We start from the raw sequence: 22,560 nt of genomic DNA on the forward strand, positions 1-22,560 counted from the left end.
CTACAATTACTACATCCAGTCTCACAAAACAGAGATGTTGCACCACAAATATGGAAGAAAATAAAGCCAACTGTTAGGGAAAAGAGCCTATCGCAGAAGGTTATATCTTTTAATGAAGAGAAACCCTGCCAAGAAAGTGACTAATGAGCTTAATATGAGTTCAGAGAATGAAGGACAACAAGAAAAAGAAAACATTGAAGATACAGTTGCTATTGTAAAATCGTTATAGAACATGCGCTAAGCATGCATGTTTTTCCAGGTCTGAGATTTACGCTTTCTAAAATTAGTCGTCAATCTATATCTCGCAATATTTGCATTTGCTTGTCTGCAATCGGTTGTAGTCCAGGATTTGTATCAGATTCTTCCTTACATTTACCTAGATGACGAGAGTTTTAAACCGGCCACTTGATCACACTAAAATGAAAGCTAATCTGGAATGAAAATGAACCTGTTTTACTCGTAGATAACCTTATCTCTGTGTAAGGTGTCAGGCAAATCCAACACCTTCCATGAAAACCCTGACATGTTAAGCAAATCCAGTACTATGTCGCATAGCTCCGAATAAAAATCGTAACATTAACTTAAGCATAGTAATACTAGTAAAGAATGACCAAATGGAATTCCACAGACTAACACAAGATTGCCTAAATGCATGTCGTACCTTTCTACCGTGAGACCGACGCAGTTCCAAGGGGAGAAACGAGATCAGAACCATGTTAAGCTGGAAGGCCCTACAATAAGGGACGGACTGGACACACACGTCGCCAGCTAACCATTAGGTCGACACCACCCGCAAGTTTTAGCGTGAGACTTTTTCGCGTCTCTGTTACATTAGGACCACCCCCCAGCCCATGTTAAAAGATAGAGCCCACCGGAAAAACAGTACAGATCTTACGATAGCGCTAAAAGGACCACACCAGCTGCAGGTTTTCGCGTGAGACTTTTTCGTGTCTCTGTTAGGTTGCAAACTTTAAAAACATTGCCCCACCAAGAAAAGTATAACGTTTCTCATTGGATAGACAGAATTTTTGTAGGCGGAGCTTAAGGTTAACATTGAGACCGTGATTGGTCAGATGAAAACACAGCCCGATAGTTCTTTATTTTTTAAACCAACTTCGATAAATTGTAGTAAGGGGACGTTAGGGGTTAGTTGCTCCCGAGAGGGCGAGCTGGACGTAGCTGCGCTGGCTGCCGCCCACCTGACGAACACCGACAAGGTAATGAATAAAATTTCCAGTGGTAAACTTAACTGCTTTTTCGACGTTATTTTACCAGCTAACTAAAAATAGGAAAGCCTTGAACTCCTTCCACTAAATTTAGTTAGTATTAAGATTCTTTTACAGGGTGTGCATTGGAGCTGACGCTGAAATCATTTCGTATTTGGTTATATCATCGCTAGTCTCACTGAACTCTTCTGAATTCTACATGTCATGTGTGATCTGGTCTCTCCTTACCAGCAATAGGTCCCAGGTTCAAACTAGTCAATTCCCTAAAAAACACGCTGAGAGCGTCGTTGCGCGAAAGTGGTAGGGAGACACAATATAGAACAAAAAGAAACCACCATGAATGTTAGAAAATGGCGACCCAGCCAGGATGGTAAAGTAATATGACTGAAGGTCGACCACATGCCTAACTAGGTCAAAAAAATAACTTGTGGAAAATTTTTTGTAAAAAAAAATTTTTTCTATACTTATATATAGTCGATACAGTAGCTGCAGCGATAGGTAGTAAGAAAGTATTCAACAAATAGTGAGACACTGTAGCAGAGGCAATAGCATAATTATGTTATGAGTTTTAATATTGTTAAAATTAAGTTTCTTTCCAATTCAAGCACACAGGTTCAAATGACTCTGAGCACTATGGGACTCAACTGCTGTGGTCATTAGTCCCCTAGAACTTAGAACTACTTAAACCTAACTAACCTAAGGACAGCACACACATCCATGCCCGACGCAGGATTCGAACCTGCGACCGTAGCAGTCGCACGGTTCCGGACTGCGCGCCTAGAACCGCGAGACCAGCGCACAGGTAGCGGATACATTGTTGACAAGTTGATTCTGACCCAACAAGTAAGTGAATGGTTTGTCAAGTCGAGTGAACAAAATTTTTATGAAACGCGTGAGATTGTATGAGCGCATGTTGACGCAAAGTAGGGCGCGTGAATTGATTTTAAAACAGAAAATAAGGGATTCGGAAAGATTAGCAATGGCAGATCGAGATCTTGACCGAATTGAGGTAGAGACCCATCATGAAAATGGACAGAAAGTAGAGGACAGTACAACAGACGATGCAGTACCGTGAGAAATAGGACAGACAACGCACTATAACGAGGATAATGTACGCCAACGCACAGAAAACCTAGGTCAGCATACGACAGAGGAGCAGGAAAGTAGGGAGACAGGCAATGAGGATTCTAACTTGGGTCTTGAATACATAAAACCCATGGTACAAGTAATCAGGGCTCCCTCACCACAGAGTACAAGGAATGCGAGCAAAAACGTGTCACAGCACAGTTCAATGCAATCGGTTGCAAACGAACACTTGGGCGAAAACACAGAGCACAGGACGTCGGAACAAAACGCAATAGGACCATTCAATCTGGTAGAATTATTACAGCAAATTACGGAAACAATGACATGGCAAAATAAAGACATAGCGAACCAAATTCAAATTCAGAATGCAGAAACCACGAGACAAATGCGTGAGATTAAAGAACAAAACAAAAAAATTCAGTTACACGTAAGTCATATTGAAGACGAGGCAAAAGAATCTCGAGAAGTGATAGGAAACTTAATAACAGGTCACAATCAATAGAGAACAGACATTGACAAGGTACAAGCGGACGTACAAATATTGTGTAATGACATTCAGGACGAGATCAAAACATTACGTAACAACACCCACGGAGAAGTCAAGAAAGTAGAGAAACAGATAAACGAAATTACTAGACAAGCAGGAAGTACAGCTCGTGTAATTGTTGAAAACTGTGTGTTACACAAACGTATCACAAAAGCAGCGCTGAAAAGATATGATAACCGCATAGTCGAAATAGAAGCGCAAACGAAGCGACAATTTCAGAAATTGCGAACAGAGTTGTTGCAAACCATTGAAGAGCGTAGTGAACAGGATCGAACAAGCACAGAGTGTGCAACCACATCCGTATCTGTAACAGCACTGGAAAAACAAGAAATTAATGAAGATATTACGCATTTGCAATTCCAATCACAGGCGGAAAGTAACATACGTGAAATCAGACAGTCTGCACAGCAACAAACACGTTTCGAAATTCTTGATGAACAAACGTCATCACAAACACATGCGGAACCACAAATGTATGTTTCAAGACAGTCTGGATAGTGCAAGGATGCGGCAAGGTTAGCCTGACAAGATACCCAACCAATACGTGACAATGGAAAGCCAGGTCGCGAAGAGTACAGTGCAATGCATTCAGCTACACGTTCACAACCGATGGAAGAAAATTATTGCGTACCATTCCACCGATACTACGCAAGGGTAGGCGAAAGTTACAGTGGACAATATCCAATGGATCTACCACAACCGGAAAGAACGATGGGAGAAATGATCAGAAACAAAAGTGGCGAAGAATCGCGAATTTCATATGGAACTATGACGAAGTACGACAACGATCATTTCTTCACAGTCAGAAAATTTCAGCACTTTCGAGGAGGAAACTCATTACATCCACGAACTTTTATTGATCAATTCCGAGTAGGATTACCAGAACACTGGACACTAGCATACAAATTAGACTTTATATGTGCACACATGTCAGGAACAGTCGTATAAACCATGCAGAATGTTGCAGCAACATGTCGATCGTACGAAGATTTCAGTGAGAAGTTTCTCTCACGATATTGGTCCAGTGAAGCACAGAACAGAGTGAAGTGCGAATTATTACAGAACCCATATTTTGAAAATTCAGGAGAGAAGAGTCCCATGAAATTTTTCGAATTAATGGCAAAGAAAAATCAATGCTTAAATGACCCATACAGTGACGGAGAGTTGATTAAATTATGCGGGATGAAGCTACCATTGAAATACTAGCAATCATTAGTGGGTCGCGGAGGCAATGACGTCGAAGCATTTAAAGGTATTCTAAGGGAACTGGAGTTCATATTTTCGGAAGATGACGCAAGAAAAAGAAGAAGCGCACGTGAAAACGAAAGCAAAACGCAGTGTAATCCACAAGACACAGTACGAAGAAACAATAATTACGAACCATGTGATAACTTTGCACCAAGAAACGACAATAGATTTCAACAAAGAAACTGTTATGGATTTAGAAGAGAATATGGCAATAACTATAATTCACCCAGGAACAGCAACAACTATTACAGAGGGAATAACGACAACCGGAACGGGTACTGGAGTACCAATAGACCGACAAATTATCAACAAGCTGAACAAGAAAAAAGAATACATATAGAAGAGGTGGAAGTAAGTCCTCCAAACGCCGATAAACGATCGAATTGGCAGCTAAGTGCCCATGCCAAAGAGAATGACGCACCGATCCAGGACAATTGCAGCACCTTGAACAGAGAAATAAAAATCTTATCACGAGAAGAGAAGAAGGAAGAAACAAATCCGTTGGGACCAGATGAAAGCGAAGGCAAGAAAATATCATTATCGTGTTGGGACGAAATTAATTGGGAGAATACTGATGAGGAAGATGAATTACCAGAGGCATGCACAACGAATGTAGGAGGAATGGTCGAAGTAATGAGTATTGCAGAGCTATTTGAGATGGAAACCAGGGAAAGCGAATTCAATGAGGATAATGCGCAGTCGACAGAAGTTGAAAATAAGTTACAAGTGGGCACACAACCCAACGTATATAATGAAGGAAGTTATGAAGCGATAATTAGAGCAATTAGATGCGATTATGTGGAAGTAGCGACGAAGAAGGAGAAGATAGACGAGGATGAGGAAAAAGTAGAGGATGTAGAAGAAACTGTAAATGAAGGAAGAAATAGAGAAGAGGAAATAAAAGAGAGAGAAGTAACAATCGAAGCTTATCCTACAGAAAGTTCGAATTCAAAAGGGAAATTCCTAAAAAGACTCATGCATGATTCAGTGGAGGATTCGTTGATGCAAGAAGAAGAAGAACAGAACCAACCCTTTCAAATTCAACCAATTGTGAAGGCCATGGTAAAGCATATCCGAGTCAATATTGTAATGGATTGCGGAAGTGGATTGACTGCGATCTCAGAAAATTTATTCATACAGTGTAATACCAATGAGGAATTGTCAGTTCTGAAAATACGTAAGACTAAAGTAAGAGGTCCTATTGGAAACAATGCTGCGGAAGTTACGAGACAAACAAGGCTAACTCTTTCGTGCCAAGGTCAAAAGATCGAAACCAACTTTGTGATTATACCTAAACCAACTGTAGATTTGATTATAGGTGCTGATATTTTAAATGAGAGACGAGCGATAATAGTTATGGGGAAAGGTGGCGTAATATTCGGGAATGTCACACTTCTCTTTGAGCAAAAGCTAAAATTAGAAGAAATACCAGTTATAAACAAACAATTAAGAATGATGTGAGATAAAGAGGATGAAGAATTAGAATGGTATGCACAAAAGAATGAATCGCCTGAACTCATGTTAGAAGTCCATAAAGAAATCGGCGAAAAATTGCAAGAAGTTCAAGGTATTTCGGAATACAGTAATAGAGAATTAGAGGGTATTTTACGAGGTAAAGCAGAGGTATTTTTACCTAATACTGGCAGTATTAAACACTTTCAGTACAAGTTTGAAGATTAATTTTATTACTGGAAAATAATCAGCACAATATTGCAAGATTACGTTGCAGATAAGATCGCCAGGAAGAAGAAGAATGAAGAGAGAGGAAGGTGGAAAAAAAAGAAAGTAGTTTCAATAATAACACAAATAGTACCATAGATTAAGGTGAAGGGATAAAGCGTAGATAGTATAACAGCATGAAATACTAAAATGCTATACACCATGACACAACACAAAAATAAAAAACGAATTTGAGGTTTCTAGAGTAGATGTTAAGACACCAAATATCTTAGAATTGTAACATAGAAAGGGTGTCTAAATTTGTAAAGCTTTTTAAGAAGGCGCAAAACAATGTACGTAGTAGACATATGATAGATGATTATAAGTAAAACTTTTTGTAAGAACCATTGTAAAAACTCCAGAAAGGAATAGATGCAATGACCGACAAGTTGCAATGCGAGAACTATCAAGTAAGAAAATGACGTAATTAGCAAGACACAATTCCTACAAGGTAGAAGCGAGACCAACAGAAAGCCCTTGTACAAAAGTGGGCAATAAATTTGCCCTCTAGGTGGAACCTTGATAGGATGGAACAGGGAGCCGCACAGTGACAGCCCTGCAGAGACACCACATGACGCCAGAAGGGACCGGTGCAGGGAAACCGGATTTTCACCGCTCGTAAACCCCGATGTGCCCCCGAATCAGCGGAGCGAGCAAAAAACGATCCAACGAGAAGACCGCTTGGGCAACCACCGCTGGCAAAAAATATGTGTAAAAGTCACACTACTGCTATTAAAGAGCACGCTGATGCACGAAACTGAAGAAAACTTCCACAAAGTAAAAATGACACGCCCAAACAATTTATCAAACTGTTACTAGGAGGAGAACTTCAAAGTGACTAGTTACCAATAAATATTTCTATATCCTGCCCAGAGAAGAACCAAGAACCAAGTAAGAAGCAGAGAAAAAGCAGGAAGAACAAAAGTTGAAGATTCGCAAGATTGAGAGCAAGAAAGAAGAAGGGTGAAGAATAGACGACATACCTTCCCAAATCCCTATCCTATTGTAAACTAGTCGTCTGCGAAGGATTACACCGAAAAACCACCGCTTTCCGCGACACATAATGATGACTTTCACGCATACAAAGCCAGTAAACCACGAGATTCTGCACTCACGGCTCCATTCCATTATGGGACCTCCACAACAGCAACACACACTTGCAAAGCCAACAAGGAACGACGAACAAAGCTGTACATCAAATACTTGCCCACATCCATCTCGCTCAAGTCCATCACCTTCGTGCCAAAACATTCGCCAACCTCATGCTTAAACATTCATAGGATTGTGTGAACGTGTGAAATCAAATTATGTGATGTACGAATTGTGCAAAAGAAACGTGTAAAAAAGCTAAATAAGTTAAGCCCACCAGACAACTGATAAACTACAAAATAAGTCATTGACTATGGACTTAAGTAAAATATAGACTTTCGATAAAAATAAGTCATTAGTTCTGAAATTGACAGTATATAAAGAAACCATATGCCACTTATTTTCTCCTCATAAAAATAAAAGAATAACTAAATGTTACTTATTTTCTCCTTATAAAAACAAAGAATAAAAAAATTATCTTGTTGGATGTTTTCCCTTTTTTTTAGCATTTGTACCATTTATTAGGATAATATCTCAATACTTGTGTATGTATATTTCTTTGTCAAAGCAATTCTTGGGAATAATTATTATTTGTTAGTGTAACAATGTTGGAAGTTAGATATAGTGGGAATTAGTGAAGTTTGGTGGCAGGAAGAACAGGACTTCTGGTCAGGTGACTACAGGGTTATCAACAAAAAATCAAATAGGGGTAATGCAGGAGTAGGTTTAATAACGAAAAGGAAAATAGGATGCGAGTAAGCTACTACAAACAGCATAGTGAAAGCATTATTGTGGCCACGATAGACACGAAGCCCACACCTACTACAGTAGTACAAGTTTATATGCCAACTAGCTCTGCAAATGACGAAGAAATTGAACAAATGTATGATGAAATAAAAGAAATTATTCAGATAGTGAAGGGAGATGAAAATTTAATAGTCATGTTGTTGTTGTGGTCTTCAGTCCTGAGACTGGTTTGATGCAGCTCTCCATGCTACTCTATCCTGTGCAAGCTTCTTCATCTCCCAGAACCCACTGCAACCTACATCCTTCTGAATCTGCTTAGTGTAGTCATCTCTTGGTCTCCCTCTACGATTTTTACCCTCTACGCTGCCCTCCAATACTGAATTGGTGATCCCTTGATGCCTTAGAACATGTCCTACCAACCGATCCCTTCTTCTGGTCAAGTTGTGCCACAAACGTCTCTTCTCCCCAATCCTATTCAATACCTCCTCATTAGTTATGTGATCTACCCATCTAATCTTCAGCATTCTTCTGTAGCACCACATTTCGAAAGCTTCTATTCTCTTCTTGTCCAAACTATTTATCGTCCATGTTTCACTTCCATACATGGCTACACTCCATACAAATACTTTCAGAAATGACTTCCTGACCCTTAAATCTAGAATCGATGTTAACAAATTTCTCTTCTTCAGAAACGCTTTCCTTGTCATGGCTGACTGGAATTCAAGTGTAGGAAAAGGGAGAGAAGGAAACGTAGTAGGTGGATATGGATTGGGGCTAAGAAATGAAAGAGGAAGCCACATGGTAGAATTTTGCACACAGCACAACTTAATCATAGCTAACACTTGGTTTAAGAATCCTGAAAGAAGGTTGTATACATGGAAGAACCCTGGAGATACTAAAAGGTATCAGATAGCTTATATAATGGTAAGACAGAGATTTAGGAACCAGGTTTAAAATTGTAAGACATTTCCAGGGCAGATGTGGACCCTGACCACAATCTATTGGTTATGAACTGCAGATTAAAACTGAAGAAACTGCAAAAAGGTGGGAACTTAAGGAGATGGGACCTGGACAAACTAAACGAACCAGAGGTTGTACAGAGTTTCAGGGAGATCATAAGGAAACAATTGACAGGAATGGGGGGAAGAAATACAATAGAAGAAGAATGGGTAGCTTTGAGGGATGAAGTAGTGAAGGCAGCAGAGGATCAAGTAGGTAAAAAGACGAGGGCTAGTAGAAATCCTTGGGTAACAGAAGAAATATTGAATATAATTGATGAAAGGAGAAAATATTAAAATGCAATAAATGAAGCAGGCAAAAAGGAATACAAACGTCTCAAAAATGAAATCGACAGGAAGCGCAAAATGGCTAAGAAGGGATGGCTAGAGATTCTAATGTTAGGATGTAGAGGCTTATCTCACTAGGGGCAAGATAGATACCGCCTACAGGAAAATTAAAGAGACCTTTGTATGAACATCAAGGGCTCAGATGGAAACCCAGTTCTAAGCAAAGAAGGGAAAGCAGAAAGGTGGAAGTAGTATATAGAGGGTCTATACTAGAGCGATGTACTTGAGGACAATATTATGGAAATGGAAGAGGATGTAGATGAAGATGAAGTGGGAGATACGATACTGCGTGAAGAGTTTGACAGAGCACTGAAAGACCTGAGTCGAAACAAGCCCCCCGGAGTAGACAACATTCCATTAGAACTACTGACAGCCTTCGGAGAGCCAATCCTGACAAAACTCTAACATCTGGCGAGCAAGATGTATGAGACAGGCGAAATACCCTCAGACATCTAGAGGAATATAATAATTCCAATCCCAAAGAAAGCAGATGTTGACAGATGTGAAAATTACCTAACAATCAGTTTAATAAGCCACAGCTTAAAAATACTAACACGAATTCTTTACAGACGAATGGAAAAACTAGTGGAAGCCGACCTCGGGTAAGACCAGTTTGGATTTCGTAGAAATACTGGAGCACGTTAGGCAATACTGACCTTACGACTTATCTTAGAAGAAAGATTAGGGAAAGGCAAAGCTAGGTTTCTAGCATTTGTAGACTTAGAGAAAGCTTTTGACAATGTTGACTGGAATACTCTCTTTCAAATTCTAAAGGTGGCAGGGGTAAAATACAGGGAGCGAAAGGCTATTTACAATTTGTACAGAAACCAGATGGCAGTTATAAGAGTCGAGGGGCATGAAGGGGAACTACTGGTTGGAAAGGGAGTGAGACAGGGTTGTAGCCTCTCCCCAATGTTATTCAATCTGTATATTGAGCAAGCAGTTAAGGAAACAAAAGAAAAATTCGGAGTAGGTATTAAAATCCATGGAGAAGAAATATAAACTTTGAGGTTCGCCGATGACATTGTAATTCTGTCAGAGACAACAATGGACTTGGAAGAGCAGTTGAATGGAATGAACAGTGTCTTGAGGGGAGTATATAAGATGAGCATCAACAAAAGCAAAACGAGAATAATGGAATGGAGTCGAATGAAGTCGGGTGATGCTGAGGGGATTAGATTAAGAAATGAGACACTTAAAGTAGCAAAGGAGTTTTGCTATTTGGGGAGCAAAATAAATGATGATGGTCGAAGTAGTGAGGATATAAGATGTAGACTGGCAATGGCAAGGATGTAGGTTGCAGTAGGTACTGGGAGATGAAGAACCTTGCACAGGATAGAGTAGCATGGAGAGCTGCATCAAACCAATTTCAGGACTGAAGACCACAACAACAACAACAACAACAACAATGTTGAAATGAGTGTCTAGAAACAAAAACATTTTACTTGCACATGTTATTTAGAAAATGTGTTAGGAATAGGTTTTACTTAATTACTACATTTATAAAAACAATATTTCTAAGAAAATCGATGTGAAAAACTCCTCACTTTCGATAACAAACTTCTTAAAAAACAAACTTCACACTTAAATCAAGAAAGAAACTAATTAAAAATTAATAATAGCATAAAAATATTCTTTTCTTGTCATTTTAATTATAATGTGGAAGAATATAAAAATATAAATTAGTAATACAAACTAGCATAGAACAGAATAACGTGGCTGAACATTACGCAACAAAATTTAGACAAATTAGAAAATTTTTGACTGACTTAGACAACGATTCAATCATTTACTAAATTCAGTACAAAAATTAAGTTCGAAGGGTGGTGATATGTAAGGTGCCAGGCAAACCCAACACCTTACATGAAAACCCTGACATGATAAGCAAATCCAGTAGTATGTCACATAGCTCCGAATAAATCGTAACATTAAATGAACCAAAATAATACGAGTAACGAGTGAGCAAATGGAATACCACAGACTAACACAAATGCTTAAATGCATGTTGTACCTTCCCACCCTGAGACCGATGCAGTTCCGAGGGGAGAAACGAGATCAGAAGCCGAGAGCAGAACCATGTTAAGCTGGAAGGCCCTACGATAAGGACGGACTGGACACCCATGTCGCCAGCTAACCATTAGGACGACACCACCCGCAAGTTTTAGCGAGAGACTTTTTCACGTCTTTGTTACATCAAGGACCACCCGCCAGCCCACGTTAAAAGCTAGAGCCCTCCAGAAAAACAGTATAGATCTTATGATAACACGAAAAGGGCCACACCACCCGCAAGTTTTAGCGTTAGAATTTTTCGCGTCTCTGTTAATATGTCCGCCCATGTTAAAAGATAGAGCCCTCCAGAAGAACAATATAGATCTTACGATAACGCTAAAAGGACCACACCAGCTGCAGGTTTTAGCGTGAGACTTTTTCGTGTCTCTGTTACGTTGCAAACTTTTTTAAAGAACATTACCCCACCACGAAAAGTATAACGTTTCGCATTGGATAGACAGAATTTTTGTAGGCGGAGCTTAAGGTTAACATTGAGACCTTGATTGGTTTAGATGAAAACACAGCCAGATAGTTTTTTTTAAAAACCGACTTCGGTAAATTGTAGTAAGGAGAAGTTAGGCGTTGTTCCCTAGAGGGCGAGCTGGACGGAGCTGCGCCGGCCGCCTCCCACTGACAAACACCGACAAGGTAATGAACGCACGCGGTGCCGCATAACAGCGCATAAAGCTTCACTCAGAACTGCAGAAGTCTCATCTGTTACACCTCCTTTTTGTGTAATACTAGTGTCGATTGTCAATTAAAGCTCATGGTGTTCACATTTGCCACTTGAAGTAAAAATCTGAAACTCGATGATTTTTCTTTTATATAGTTATTGAGAAGCCACATCAGCCACTGTAATTTACAACAAGTTAGATAAGTTATTAAAGATAATTGAGGGTCACTGTAGACCATTTTGATAGTTTTTCTCTTTTGTGAAACTTAATTTAAACCTAGATTATACACTCCTGGAAATTGAAATAAGAACACCGTGAATTCATTGTCCCAGGAAGGGGAAACTTTATTGACACATTCCTGGGGTCAGATACATCACTTGATCACACTGACAGAGCCACAGGCACATAGACACAGGCAACAGAGCATGCACAATGTCGGCACTAGTACAGTGTATATCCACCTTTCGCAGCAATGCAGGCTGCTATTCTTCCATGGAGACGATCGTAGAAATGCTGGATGTAGTCCTGTGGAACGGCTTGCCATGCCATTTCCACCTGGCGCCTCAGTTGGACCAGCGTTCGTGCTGGACGTGCAGACCGCGTGAGACGACGCTTCATCCAGTCCCAAACATGCTCAATGGGGGCAGATCCGGAGATCTTGCTGGCCAGGGTAGTTGACTTACACCTTCTAGAGCACGTTGGGTGGCACGGGATACATGCGGACGTGCATTCTCCTGTTGGAACAGCAAGTTCCCTTGCCGGTCTAGGAATGGTAGAACGATGGGTTCGATGACGGTTTGGATGTACCGTGCACTATTCAGTGTCCCCTCGACGATCACCAGAGGTGTACGGCCAGTGTAGGAGATCGCTCCCCACACCATGATGCCGGGTGTTGGCCCTGTGTGCCTCGGTCGTATGCAGTCCTGATTGTGGCGCTCACCTGCACGCCGCCAAACACGCATACGACCATCATTGGCACCAAGGCAGAAGCGACTCTCATCGCTGAAGACGACACGTCTCCATTCGCCTGTCGCGACTCCACTGGAGGCGGGCTGCACGATGTTGGGGCGTGAGCGGAAGACGGCCTAACGGTGTGCGGGACCGTAGCCCAGCTTCATGGAGACGGTTGAGAATGGTCCTCGCCTATACCCCAGGAGCAACAGTGTCCCTAATTTGCTGGGAAGTGGCGGTGCGGTCCCCTACGGCACTGTGTAGGATCCTACAGTCTTGGCGTGCATCCGTGCGTCGCTGCGGTCCGGTCCCAGGTCGACGGGCACGTGCACTTTCCGCAGACCACTGGCGACAACATCGATGTACTGTGGAGACCTCACGCCCCACGTGTTGAGTAATTCGGCGGTACGTCCACCCGGCCTCCCGCATGCCCACTATACGCCCTCGCTCAAAGTCCGTCAACTGCACATACGGTTCACGTCCACGCTGTCGCGGCATGCTACCAGTGTTAAAGACTGCAATGGAGCTCCGTATGCCACGGCAAACCGGATGACACTGACGGCGGCGGTGCACAAATGCTGCGCAGCTAGCGCCATTCGACGGCCAACGCCGCGGTTCCTGGTGTGTCCGCTGTGCCGTGCGTGTGATCATTGCTTGTACAGCCCTCTCGCAGTGTCCGGAGCAAGTATGCTGGGTCTGACACACCGGTGTCAATGTGTTCTTTTTTCCATTTCCAGGAGTGTAGATGTGATATGGCATAGGTCATCCTTCGATTCATTGTAGAACTTGGAAACCCATTCAGGGCATATTCGTTCACATTTTTGTTGAACGCTGTTGGTTTTCACCATCCTGTATTAAAACACTTCCTTTTATCAATAGTGCAATTTATAAACAATGTTTTGTGAGTAGAATAAAATTTCCAATGGTAAACTTAACTGCTTTTTCGACGTTATTTTACCAGCTAACTAAAAATAGGAAAGCCTTGAACTCCTTCCACTAAATTTAGTTAGTATTAAGATTCTTTTACAGGGTGTGCATTGGAGCTGACGCTGAAATCATTTAGTATTTGGTTATATCATCGCTAGTCTCACTGAACTCTTCTGAATTCTACATGTCATGTGTGATCTGGCGTCTCCTTACCATCAATAGGTCCCAGGTTCAAACTAGTCAATTCCCCTAAAAAACACGCTCAGAGCGTCGTTGCGCGAAAGTGGTAGGGAGACACGATATGGAATAAAACGACACCACTATGAATGTTTAGATCTGGAACACGCCTGCCTTCACGGCTGTTTCAAGCAACGTTGAAAATGATTTATGCGATGTGAACGAGAGTGAAATAGCACATCAACCATGCAATGACAATTCTCAGAATTGGTACTAAACCTTTATGGTTTGTACTGGAGTAGCATTGAAGATTTATTTAGCTTCCAGCAGCTTTTGTCCAAACACAATAAATGGCTTTCTTCGCGAGTAAAGGTATAAAATCACAGTGGTTATCATGTAGGTACTGCATGCTTCTGTTCTGAATGTCTGAGGGCCTTCGATACTGTATTTGGTTGGTGTATAATATCTTTAGCCCAAAAATTTTTCTAAGGTTAGGACTTACGAAGCCACAACTTTTCAACCTATACAAAATTGGTTATAACGATTAATTGTAAAATTAAAAAATAAAATTAGATATATTACATATTTCCATCACTACAACTAGGTGAAAAAGTCGTGGGAGATCTCCTTTAGCCCCACGTACTAGTGGAGCAGTTCGACATGACATGGACTCCACAAATCGCTGGAAATTGTCTGCAGAAATATTGAGCCATGTTGCTTCAATAGCCGTCCATGATTGCGAAAGTGTTTTAAATGCTACATTTTGTGCACGAACTAAGCTCTCGATCATGTCCCATAAATGTTCGATGGAATTCATGTCTGATGATATTGGTCGTCAAGTCAGTCTCTCGAACTGGCCAGAATGTTCTTCAGACCAATCGCAAACAATCATGACCCGCTGACACCTCGTATTGTTACCCATAAACTTTCCGTCGTTGTTTCGGTTCATGAGGTCCATTAATGGCTCCAAGTAGCCGAACATAATAATTTTCAGTCAATGATAGGTTGAGCTGGACCAGGAGACCCATTTCATGTAATCATAGCCCGAACATATTTAGCGCCATTACCAAATTGTAAAGTACACTGTTGACAATTGTGTCCAAGGCTTCGTGCGTTCTGCGGTAGAATCGAACCCTACCAGCTCTTACCTTATGGAAATAAGGACTCATGTGATCAGGTCACTGTTTTCCAGTATGGGATCAAACCGATATGGCCACTAGCCCAGGAGAGACACTGCAGGCTAAGTCGTGTTGTCAGCAAAGGATCTCGTGTCGTTCGACTGCTACCATAGTCCATTTACACCAAATTCCGCCGCACTGTCTTACCGGATGCTTCCCTCGTACGTTCCACATCGATATCTGCAGTTATTTTACGCAGTGTTGCTTGTCTGTTAGCATTTATAACTCTATTAAAATGCTGTTGTTTACAACCGTTAAGTTAAGTCCATCGGCCATTGTGCGATGAGAGGTAATGCCCGAAATCTAGTATTCTAGGCACATTCTTGATACTGGCGATCTCGGAATAATGAATTACGCAAAGAGATCCGAAATGGAATTTCCAACGTGTCTTACTCCAACTACGATTCCACGTACAAATGATGACAATTCTCGTCGTGCGGCGATAATGACGTCGGAAACCATACGTATGAATCATCTGAGTACAAATAACATCCCCGTAAATGCACTGCAGTTTAATATCACGTGTGCGCGAGCCCATGTTTTTGTCACCTCAGTGAACAATGATGGGGAGCGCTGCCCGTGAGGGAACGCACCGTCTCCCTGTTGTTGAGCGACTTCTGAAGCGTGTTCTCCAGCCACGCCCACTGACCCGCCGGGTCGTCGTCCGACCCATGGGAGGCGCCGCCCACGCCTATGTAGAGGTTGGTGTTGATCAGAATGAGTCGCAGCTTCCTCTCCTTGCGCTCGATCGTGTAGTAGCCGCCTGCAACAGAGAAATAAATCGACACATTTAGCGCCATGCGTTACAGGAAATCTGAGTAATGAAACTGTACATGACCAGAAAGAGAAATGTCCTCCGTATGTTTGACAAGCAATAAATTAGTCAATCGCAATTTTACTTTCAGAAATTTTTTGTCAGCAATGCAAAGCATACTATGCCAGCTAGTTTAAAAGAAAAATATTTCCCATTTTACTACTCCATTGCATTTTTCTACACTCCTGGAAATGGAAAAAAGAACACATTGACACCGGTGTGTCAGACCCACCATAGTTGCTCCGGACACTGCGAGACGGCTGTACAAGCAATGATCACACGCACGGCACAGCGGACACACCAGGAACCGCGGCGTTGGCCGTCGAATGGCTCTAACTGCGCAGCATTTGTACACCGCCACCGTCAGTGTCAGCCAGTTTGCCGTGGCATACGGAGCTCCATCGCAGTCTTTAACACTGGTAGCATGCCGCGACAGCGTGGACGTGAACCGTATGTGCAGTTGACGGACTTTGAGCGAGGGCGTATAGCGGGCATGCGGGAGGCCGGGTGGACGTACCGCCGAATTACTCAACACGTGGGGCGTGAGGTCTCCACAGCACATCGATGTTGTCGCCAGTGGTCGGCGGAAGATGCACGTGCCCGTCGACCTGGGACCGGACCGCAGCGACGCACGGATGCACGCCAAGACCGTAGGATCCTACGCAGTGCCGCAGGGGACCACACCGCCACTTCCCAGCAAATTAGGGACACTGTTGCTCCTGGGGTATCGGTGAGGACCATTCGCAACCGTCTCCATGAAGCTGGGCTACGGTCCCGCACACCGTTAGGCCGTCTTCCGCTCACGCCCCAACATCGTGCAGCCCGCCTCCAGTGGTGTCGCGACAGGCTTGAATGGAGGGACGAATGGAGACGTGTCGTCTTCAGCGATGAGAGTCGCTTCTGCCTTGGTGCCAATGATGGTCGTATGCGTGTTTGGCGCCGTGCAGGTGAGCGCCACAATCAGGACTGCATACGACCGAGGCACACAGGGCCAAAACCCGGCATCATGGTGTGGGGAGCGGTCTCCTACACTGGCCGTACACCTCTGGTGATCGTCGAGGGGACACTGAATAGTGCACGGTACATCCAAACCGTCATCGAACCCATCGTTCTACCACCCCTAGACCGGCAGAACAATGCACGTCCGCATGTATCCCGTGCCACCCAACGTGCTCTAGAAGGTGTAAGTCAACTACCCTGGCCAACAAGATCTCCGGATCTGTCCCCCATTGAGCATGTTTGGGACTGAATGAAGCGTCGTCTCACGCGGTCTGCACGTCCAGCACGAACGCTGGTCCAGCTGAGGCGCCAAGTGGAAATGGCATGGCAAGCCGTTCCACAGGACTACATCCAGCATCTCTACGATCGTCTCCATGGCAGAATAGCAGCCTGCATTGCTACGAAAGGTGGATATACACTGTACTAGTGCCGACATTGTGCATGCTCTGTTGCCTGTGTCTATGTGCCTGTGGTTCTGTCAGTGTGATCATGTGATGTATCTGACCCCAGGAATGTGTCAATAAAGTTTCCCCTTCCTGGGACAATGAATTCACGGTGTTCTTATTTCAATTTCCAGGAGTGTATTTATAGAATTCTGATGGCAAGTGTATAAGAGTGGCACCATAGGATTGCTGAAGTTGCACAACAATACGAAACGGGAGGAGTTGATTCTAAAGCTTATAAAAGGCACAGTAAATCCGAAAATACACTAACGGCGAAGGAAAGTTGCAACACCAAGACGGGTTTCTATATGTGAAAGATGACGTCTGTTCAAATTTAGCACCAGTCGTATAGGAGAAGCGATAGTAGTGCCATTGTTCTTGTTGTTGTGGTCTGCAGTCCTGAGACTGGTTTGAAGCAGCTCTCCATGCTACTCTATCCTGTGCAAGCTTCTTCATCTCCCAGTACCTACTGCAGCCTGCATCCTTCTGATTCAGCTTATTGTATTCATCTCTTGGTCTTCCTCTACGATTTTTGCCCTCCACGCGGCCCTCCGATACTAAATTGGTGACCCCTCGAGGTCTGAGAACATGTCCTACCAACCAAACCCTCCTTCTAGTCAAATTGTGCCACAAGCTCCTCTTCTCCCCATTTCTAATCAATACCTCCTCATTAGTTATGTGATCTACCCATCTCATCTTCAGCATTCTTCTGTAGCACCACATTTCGAAAGCTTCTATTATCGTCTTGTCTAAAATATTTATCGTACACGTTTCACTACCACACATGGCTACACTTCATAAAAATACTTTTAGAAACGACTTCCGGACATTTAAATCTATACTCGATGTTAACAAATTTTTTTTCCTCAGAAACTCTTTCCTTGCCATTGCCAGTCTACATTTTATATCCTCTCTACTTCGACCATCATCAGTTAGTTTGCTCCCAAATAGCAAAACTCCTTTACTACTTTAAGTGTCTCATTTCCTAATCTAATTCCCTCAGCATCACCAGACTTAATTCGATTACATTCCATTATCTTCGTTTTATTTTTGTTGATGTTCATCTTATATCCTCCTTTCAAGACACTATCCATTCCGTTCAACTGCTCTTCCAAGTCCTTTGCTGTCTCTGACAGAATTACAATGTCATCGGCAAACCTCAAAGTTTCTATTTCTTCTGCACGGATTTTAATACCTACTCTGAACTTTTCTTTTGTATCCTTTACTTCTTGCTCTATATACAGATTGAATAACATCGGGAATAGGCTACAACCCTGTCTCACTCCCTTCCCAACCACTGCTTCCCTTTCATGCCCCTCGACTCTTACAATTGCCATCTGGTTTCTGTACAAATTGTAAGTAGCCTTTCGCTCCCTGTATTTTACCCCTGCCACCTTCAACACCGTTAAAAGCTTTCTCTAAGTCTACAAATGCTAGAAACGTAGGTTTGCCTTTCCTTAATGTATTTTCTAAGATAAGACGTAGGATCTGTATTACCTCACGTGTTCCAACATTTCTACGCAAATCAAACTGAGCTTCCCCGAGGTCGGCTTCTATCAGTTTTTCCACTCGTCTGTTAAGAATTCGTGTTAGTATTTTGCAGCTGTGGCTTATTAAACTGATAGTTCAGTAATTTTCACATCTGTCATCACCTGTTTTCTTTGGGATTGAAATTATTATATTTTTCTTGAGGTCTGTGGGTATTTCACCTGTCTCATACATTTTGCTCACCAGATGGTAGAGTTTTGTCAGGATTGGCTCTCCGAAGGCTGTCAGTAGTTCTAATGGAATGTTGTCTACTCCGGGGGCCTTGTTTCGACTCAGGTCTTTCAGTGCTCTGTCAAACTCTTCACGCAGTATCATATCCCCCATTTCATCTTCACCTACATCCTCTTCCATTTCCATAATATTGTCTTCAAGTACATCGCCCTTGAATACACTCTCTATATACTCCTTCCACGTTTCTGCTTTCCCTTCTTCGGTTAGAACTGGGTTTCCATCTGAGCTCTTGATGTTCATGCAAGTGGTTCTCCTTTCTCCAAAGGTCTCTTTAAATTTCCTGTAAGCAATATATATCTTGCCCCTAGTGAGATAAGCCTCTTCATCCTCACATTCGTCCTCTAGCCATCCCTGCTTATCCATTTTGCACTCCCTATCGATCTCATTTTTGAGACGTTTGTATTCCTTTTTGCCTGCTTCATTTACTGCATTATTATATTTTCTCCTTTCATCAGTTAAATTCAGTATTTCATCTGTTACCCAGCGGTTTCTATTAGCCATCGTCTTTTTACCTATTTGGTCCTCTGCAGCCTTCACTACTTCATCCCTCAAAGCTACCCATTCTTCTTCTACCTAGTTTCTTTCCCCCATTCCTGTCAATTGTTCTCTTATGCTCTCCATGAAACACTGTACAACGTCTGGTTCTTTCAGTTTATCCAGGTTCCATCTCCTTAAATACCCAACATTTTGCAGTTTCTTCAGTTTTAATCTACATTTCATAACCAATAGATTGTGGTCAGGGTCCACAACTGCACCTGGAAAAGTCTTACATTTTAAATCTTGGTTCCTAAATCTCTGTCCTACCACTATATAATCTATCTGATATCTTCTTGTATCTCCAGGGTTCTTCCATGTATACAACCATAGCGCTATTATGAAGCAGTAAATATGGTTTACTTTAAATAGACGCTGTAACGGTCACAACCGGTAGTTATTTTTGAGATTTGACGTTGCGAGTTGATGTCAGTCAAGATTGCCTTTAAGACAAATAAGGCGTCATTATTAGTCCCTCTGTGAATTTGAACAAGGTCGGGTAATAGGGATATGAAAACGTGGATGTTCCTTATGGGATATCACAAAAAGAAGTGGCAAGAATGTAGGCATTGTGCATGACTGCTCTTCACCAGAATGTACGATCGTAAAATGACTGGGCTCTGGACAGTCACGTGGCAACTGCGAGAGGGAAGACCACAGTGTTCGTAGAATGGTTCTGGTGCATCATTCTGCATCTGCAGCAACAATTTGAGCAGAGGTTGTCACAAAAATGACACAACGACCTGTAGTGTTCATTCCACTGACCCTAAACCGCCGCCATCTGCGACTTTAGTCGTGCCAAGCGAGAGCTCATTTGAGAGGAGAATGGAGGTTTCTGATGAAAACTGGTTCTGTTTCCGTGCCAGTGATGGCCGTGTGTTGTTTAGAGGCCAGTGGTAGACACACTGAACCATGACAAGGAGTTACGGTCCGGCATGTGATTTCGTATGACAGCAGGAGCACTCTCGTATTCAATCCACGCACCCTGACTACAAATTTGTACATCAGTCTGGGGATTAGGTCTGTTATACTGCCACTCATGAACAGCATTCCAGCGCTCGCCCACACACCGCTGTTGTAACCCAACGTGCTGTATAGATTATCGACAAGTTGCCTTGCCCTGCACCATCACCATATTAGTGTCCAATCGAGAGCATAGGGGGAAATCATCAGACGACGACTCTAGTGTCATCCACAAGTATGATTAGCCGACCAGCAGCAACAGACGCGGAACGCCAACGCACCAACTGACATCTAGCACCTGTACAACACAGTGGAAGCACGTTTACTTAGTTGCATTCAAACGTCTGTCGGTTGCACGTGTTTTTAATGGACCAACATTTCACATTTGCAAATGTTGGACGTGGATTTTTCTCAGAGGATCCACGCAGGCATGGCTTACTTGGAACAGATACAATGGCGACTACAGTGAACGAAATATGAGGTGATCTTGCATTTTCAGGACGTTACAGAGCTAACACAACAAAACCAAAAACCCAACAAAAATCGCGGTGGTGAGACGAGGTCGGCTTTAACTCTAGTCTACGGCAAGTATTGAACAACGTGTAATTATTTTCAGTTGTGAGTATTACGCTGAACAGTCGAGATTAATAACAAGTTAATCACTGGAGACATCACTTCATATGAAGCATCAAGATGGGTTGGGTTCTTTTGGGGGAAGAGACCAAACTTCGAGGTCATCGGTCTCATGAGTTTAGGGATGGACGGGGAAAGAGGTCGGCCGTGCCCTTTCAAAGGAACCATCCCGGCATTTACCTGGAGCGATTTAGGGAAATCACGGAAAACTTAAATCAAGATGGCCAGACGCGGGATTGAACCGTCGTCCTCCCGAATGCGAGTCCAGTGTGCTAACCACTGCTCCACCTCGCTCGGTGCATCAAAATGAAAAGCGCTCTGACTTTTTTTTTAACAAAATACGTTTTCAGTTCCATTTTGATTTCTGTACTTTGTTATATGACCCTAGACTTACTTCAAGTATGTCCGCCTCCGTTGCCAATTGGTAGCGTTACCACCTACCACGCAGGGGGCCCGGGTTCGATTCCCGGCAGGGGACTGGGTGTCGTGTGTCCTTTATCATCATTTTCGTCATCATTGACTCGCAAGTCGCCGCCGTGGCGCCACCTACAAAGGACGTGCAATACGGCGGCCGAACTCCCCAGAATATGGCCTTCCGGCCACCAATCCCATACGATCACTTCATTTTTTTCTTCAAATGTCAAATGATTGCAGAAAATGTTCCAAACATTCATTGCTAGATATCGTATGGTCTTTGTGAAGAGCTTTGGTTCCCAGTAAGGTTCCAAATGTCATGAGTCAAGCTCTCCTCCGTGTAACCTGGGATGGTTTCACAAGGTAACACATAGTCTAAGTTTTTGGTGAAGAGACACAGCACGTTAACCCTGACAGAGATTTTGAAATTATAGAGAAAGGAAGAGGGGTAAACAAGGAATTTTGTTTCTCAAAATTTACACAAGTCATGTAAAGCTGTGTACCGATTCCATGCAATTCCAGCGAATAAAATTGACGTTCTTGATTTTAAAGATGGTGCTGTAACATTTTTGAGAATGCAGATGGGTCCTTATCCATCACAAATAGATATATGAAAATTCATATATTGGAACGGAATAATGGAAAATGTCAGTTCATTCAGTGGAAAGCCTATAACAGATGCATGACGTACCGAACTCCAAATGAAAGACCAGCTATGATTATCAGTTGCAAAACAGAACTACTTTGTTGAAGAAGTTGACAATTTTTCTTCAATACCACGGGGAGTTTTACAGTGAACTTTTCAACGTCTGATCCGAAGAATAGATGTTATAAGAAACATAAGTTACTACTTAGATATGGTTTTCTTAAATTTAACTATGTTATTTCCTTGTAAGAGATTGAAAAAAATGTGAAATGGTTTATGTTGACTAGAGTCGTATTGGTACGGCCGTATTTCTGCACTTTAAGTATCATAAGTAAAAAGTAGTGCTTCTGTGTTAATGGAGCATGAAAGAA

General features: G+C 42.5%; 1 protein-coding gene across 1 annotated transcript in view; it reads right to left on the minus strand.

Annotated features, from left to right (window-relative positions):
- LOC126280942 (acid sphingomyelinase-like phosphodiesterase 3a) overlaps nucleotides 1-22,560 on the minus strand; it is a 588,911-nt gene that overhangs the window by 99,722 nt on the left and 466,629 nt on the right. Inside the window, exon 6 of the mRNA XM_049979805.1 lies at nucleotides 15,558-15,727. Coding sequence (XP_049835762.1) covers nucleotides 15,558-15,727 — 170 coding nt within the window. The remainder of the gene's footprint in view (nucleotides 1-15,557; nucleotides 15,728-22,560) is intronic.

Source organism: Schistocerca gregaria, chromosome 1 (genome assembly GCF_023897955.1).
Source record: "Schistocerca gregaria isolate iqSchGreg1 chromosome 1, iqSchGreg1.2, whole genome shotgun sequence".
Taxonomy (NCBI): domain Eukaryota; kingdom Metazoa; phylum Arthropoda; class Insecta; order Orthoptera; family Acrididae; genus Schistocerca; species Schistocerca gregaria.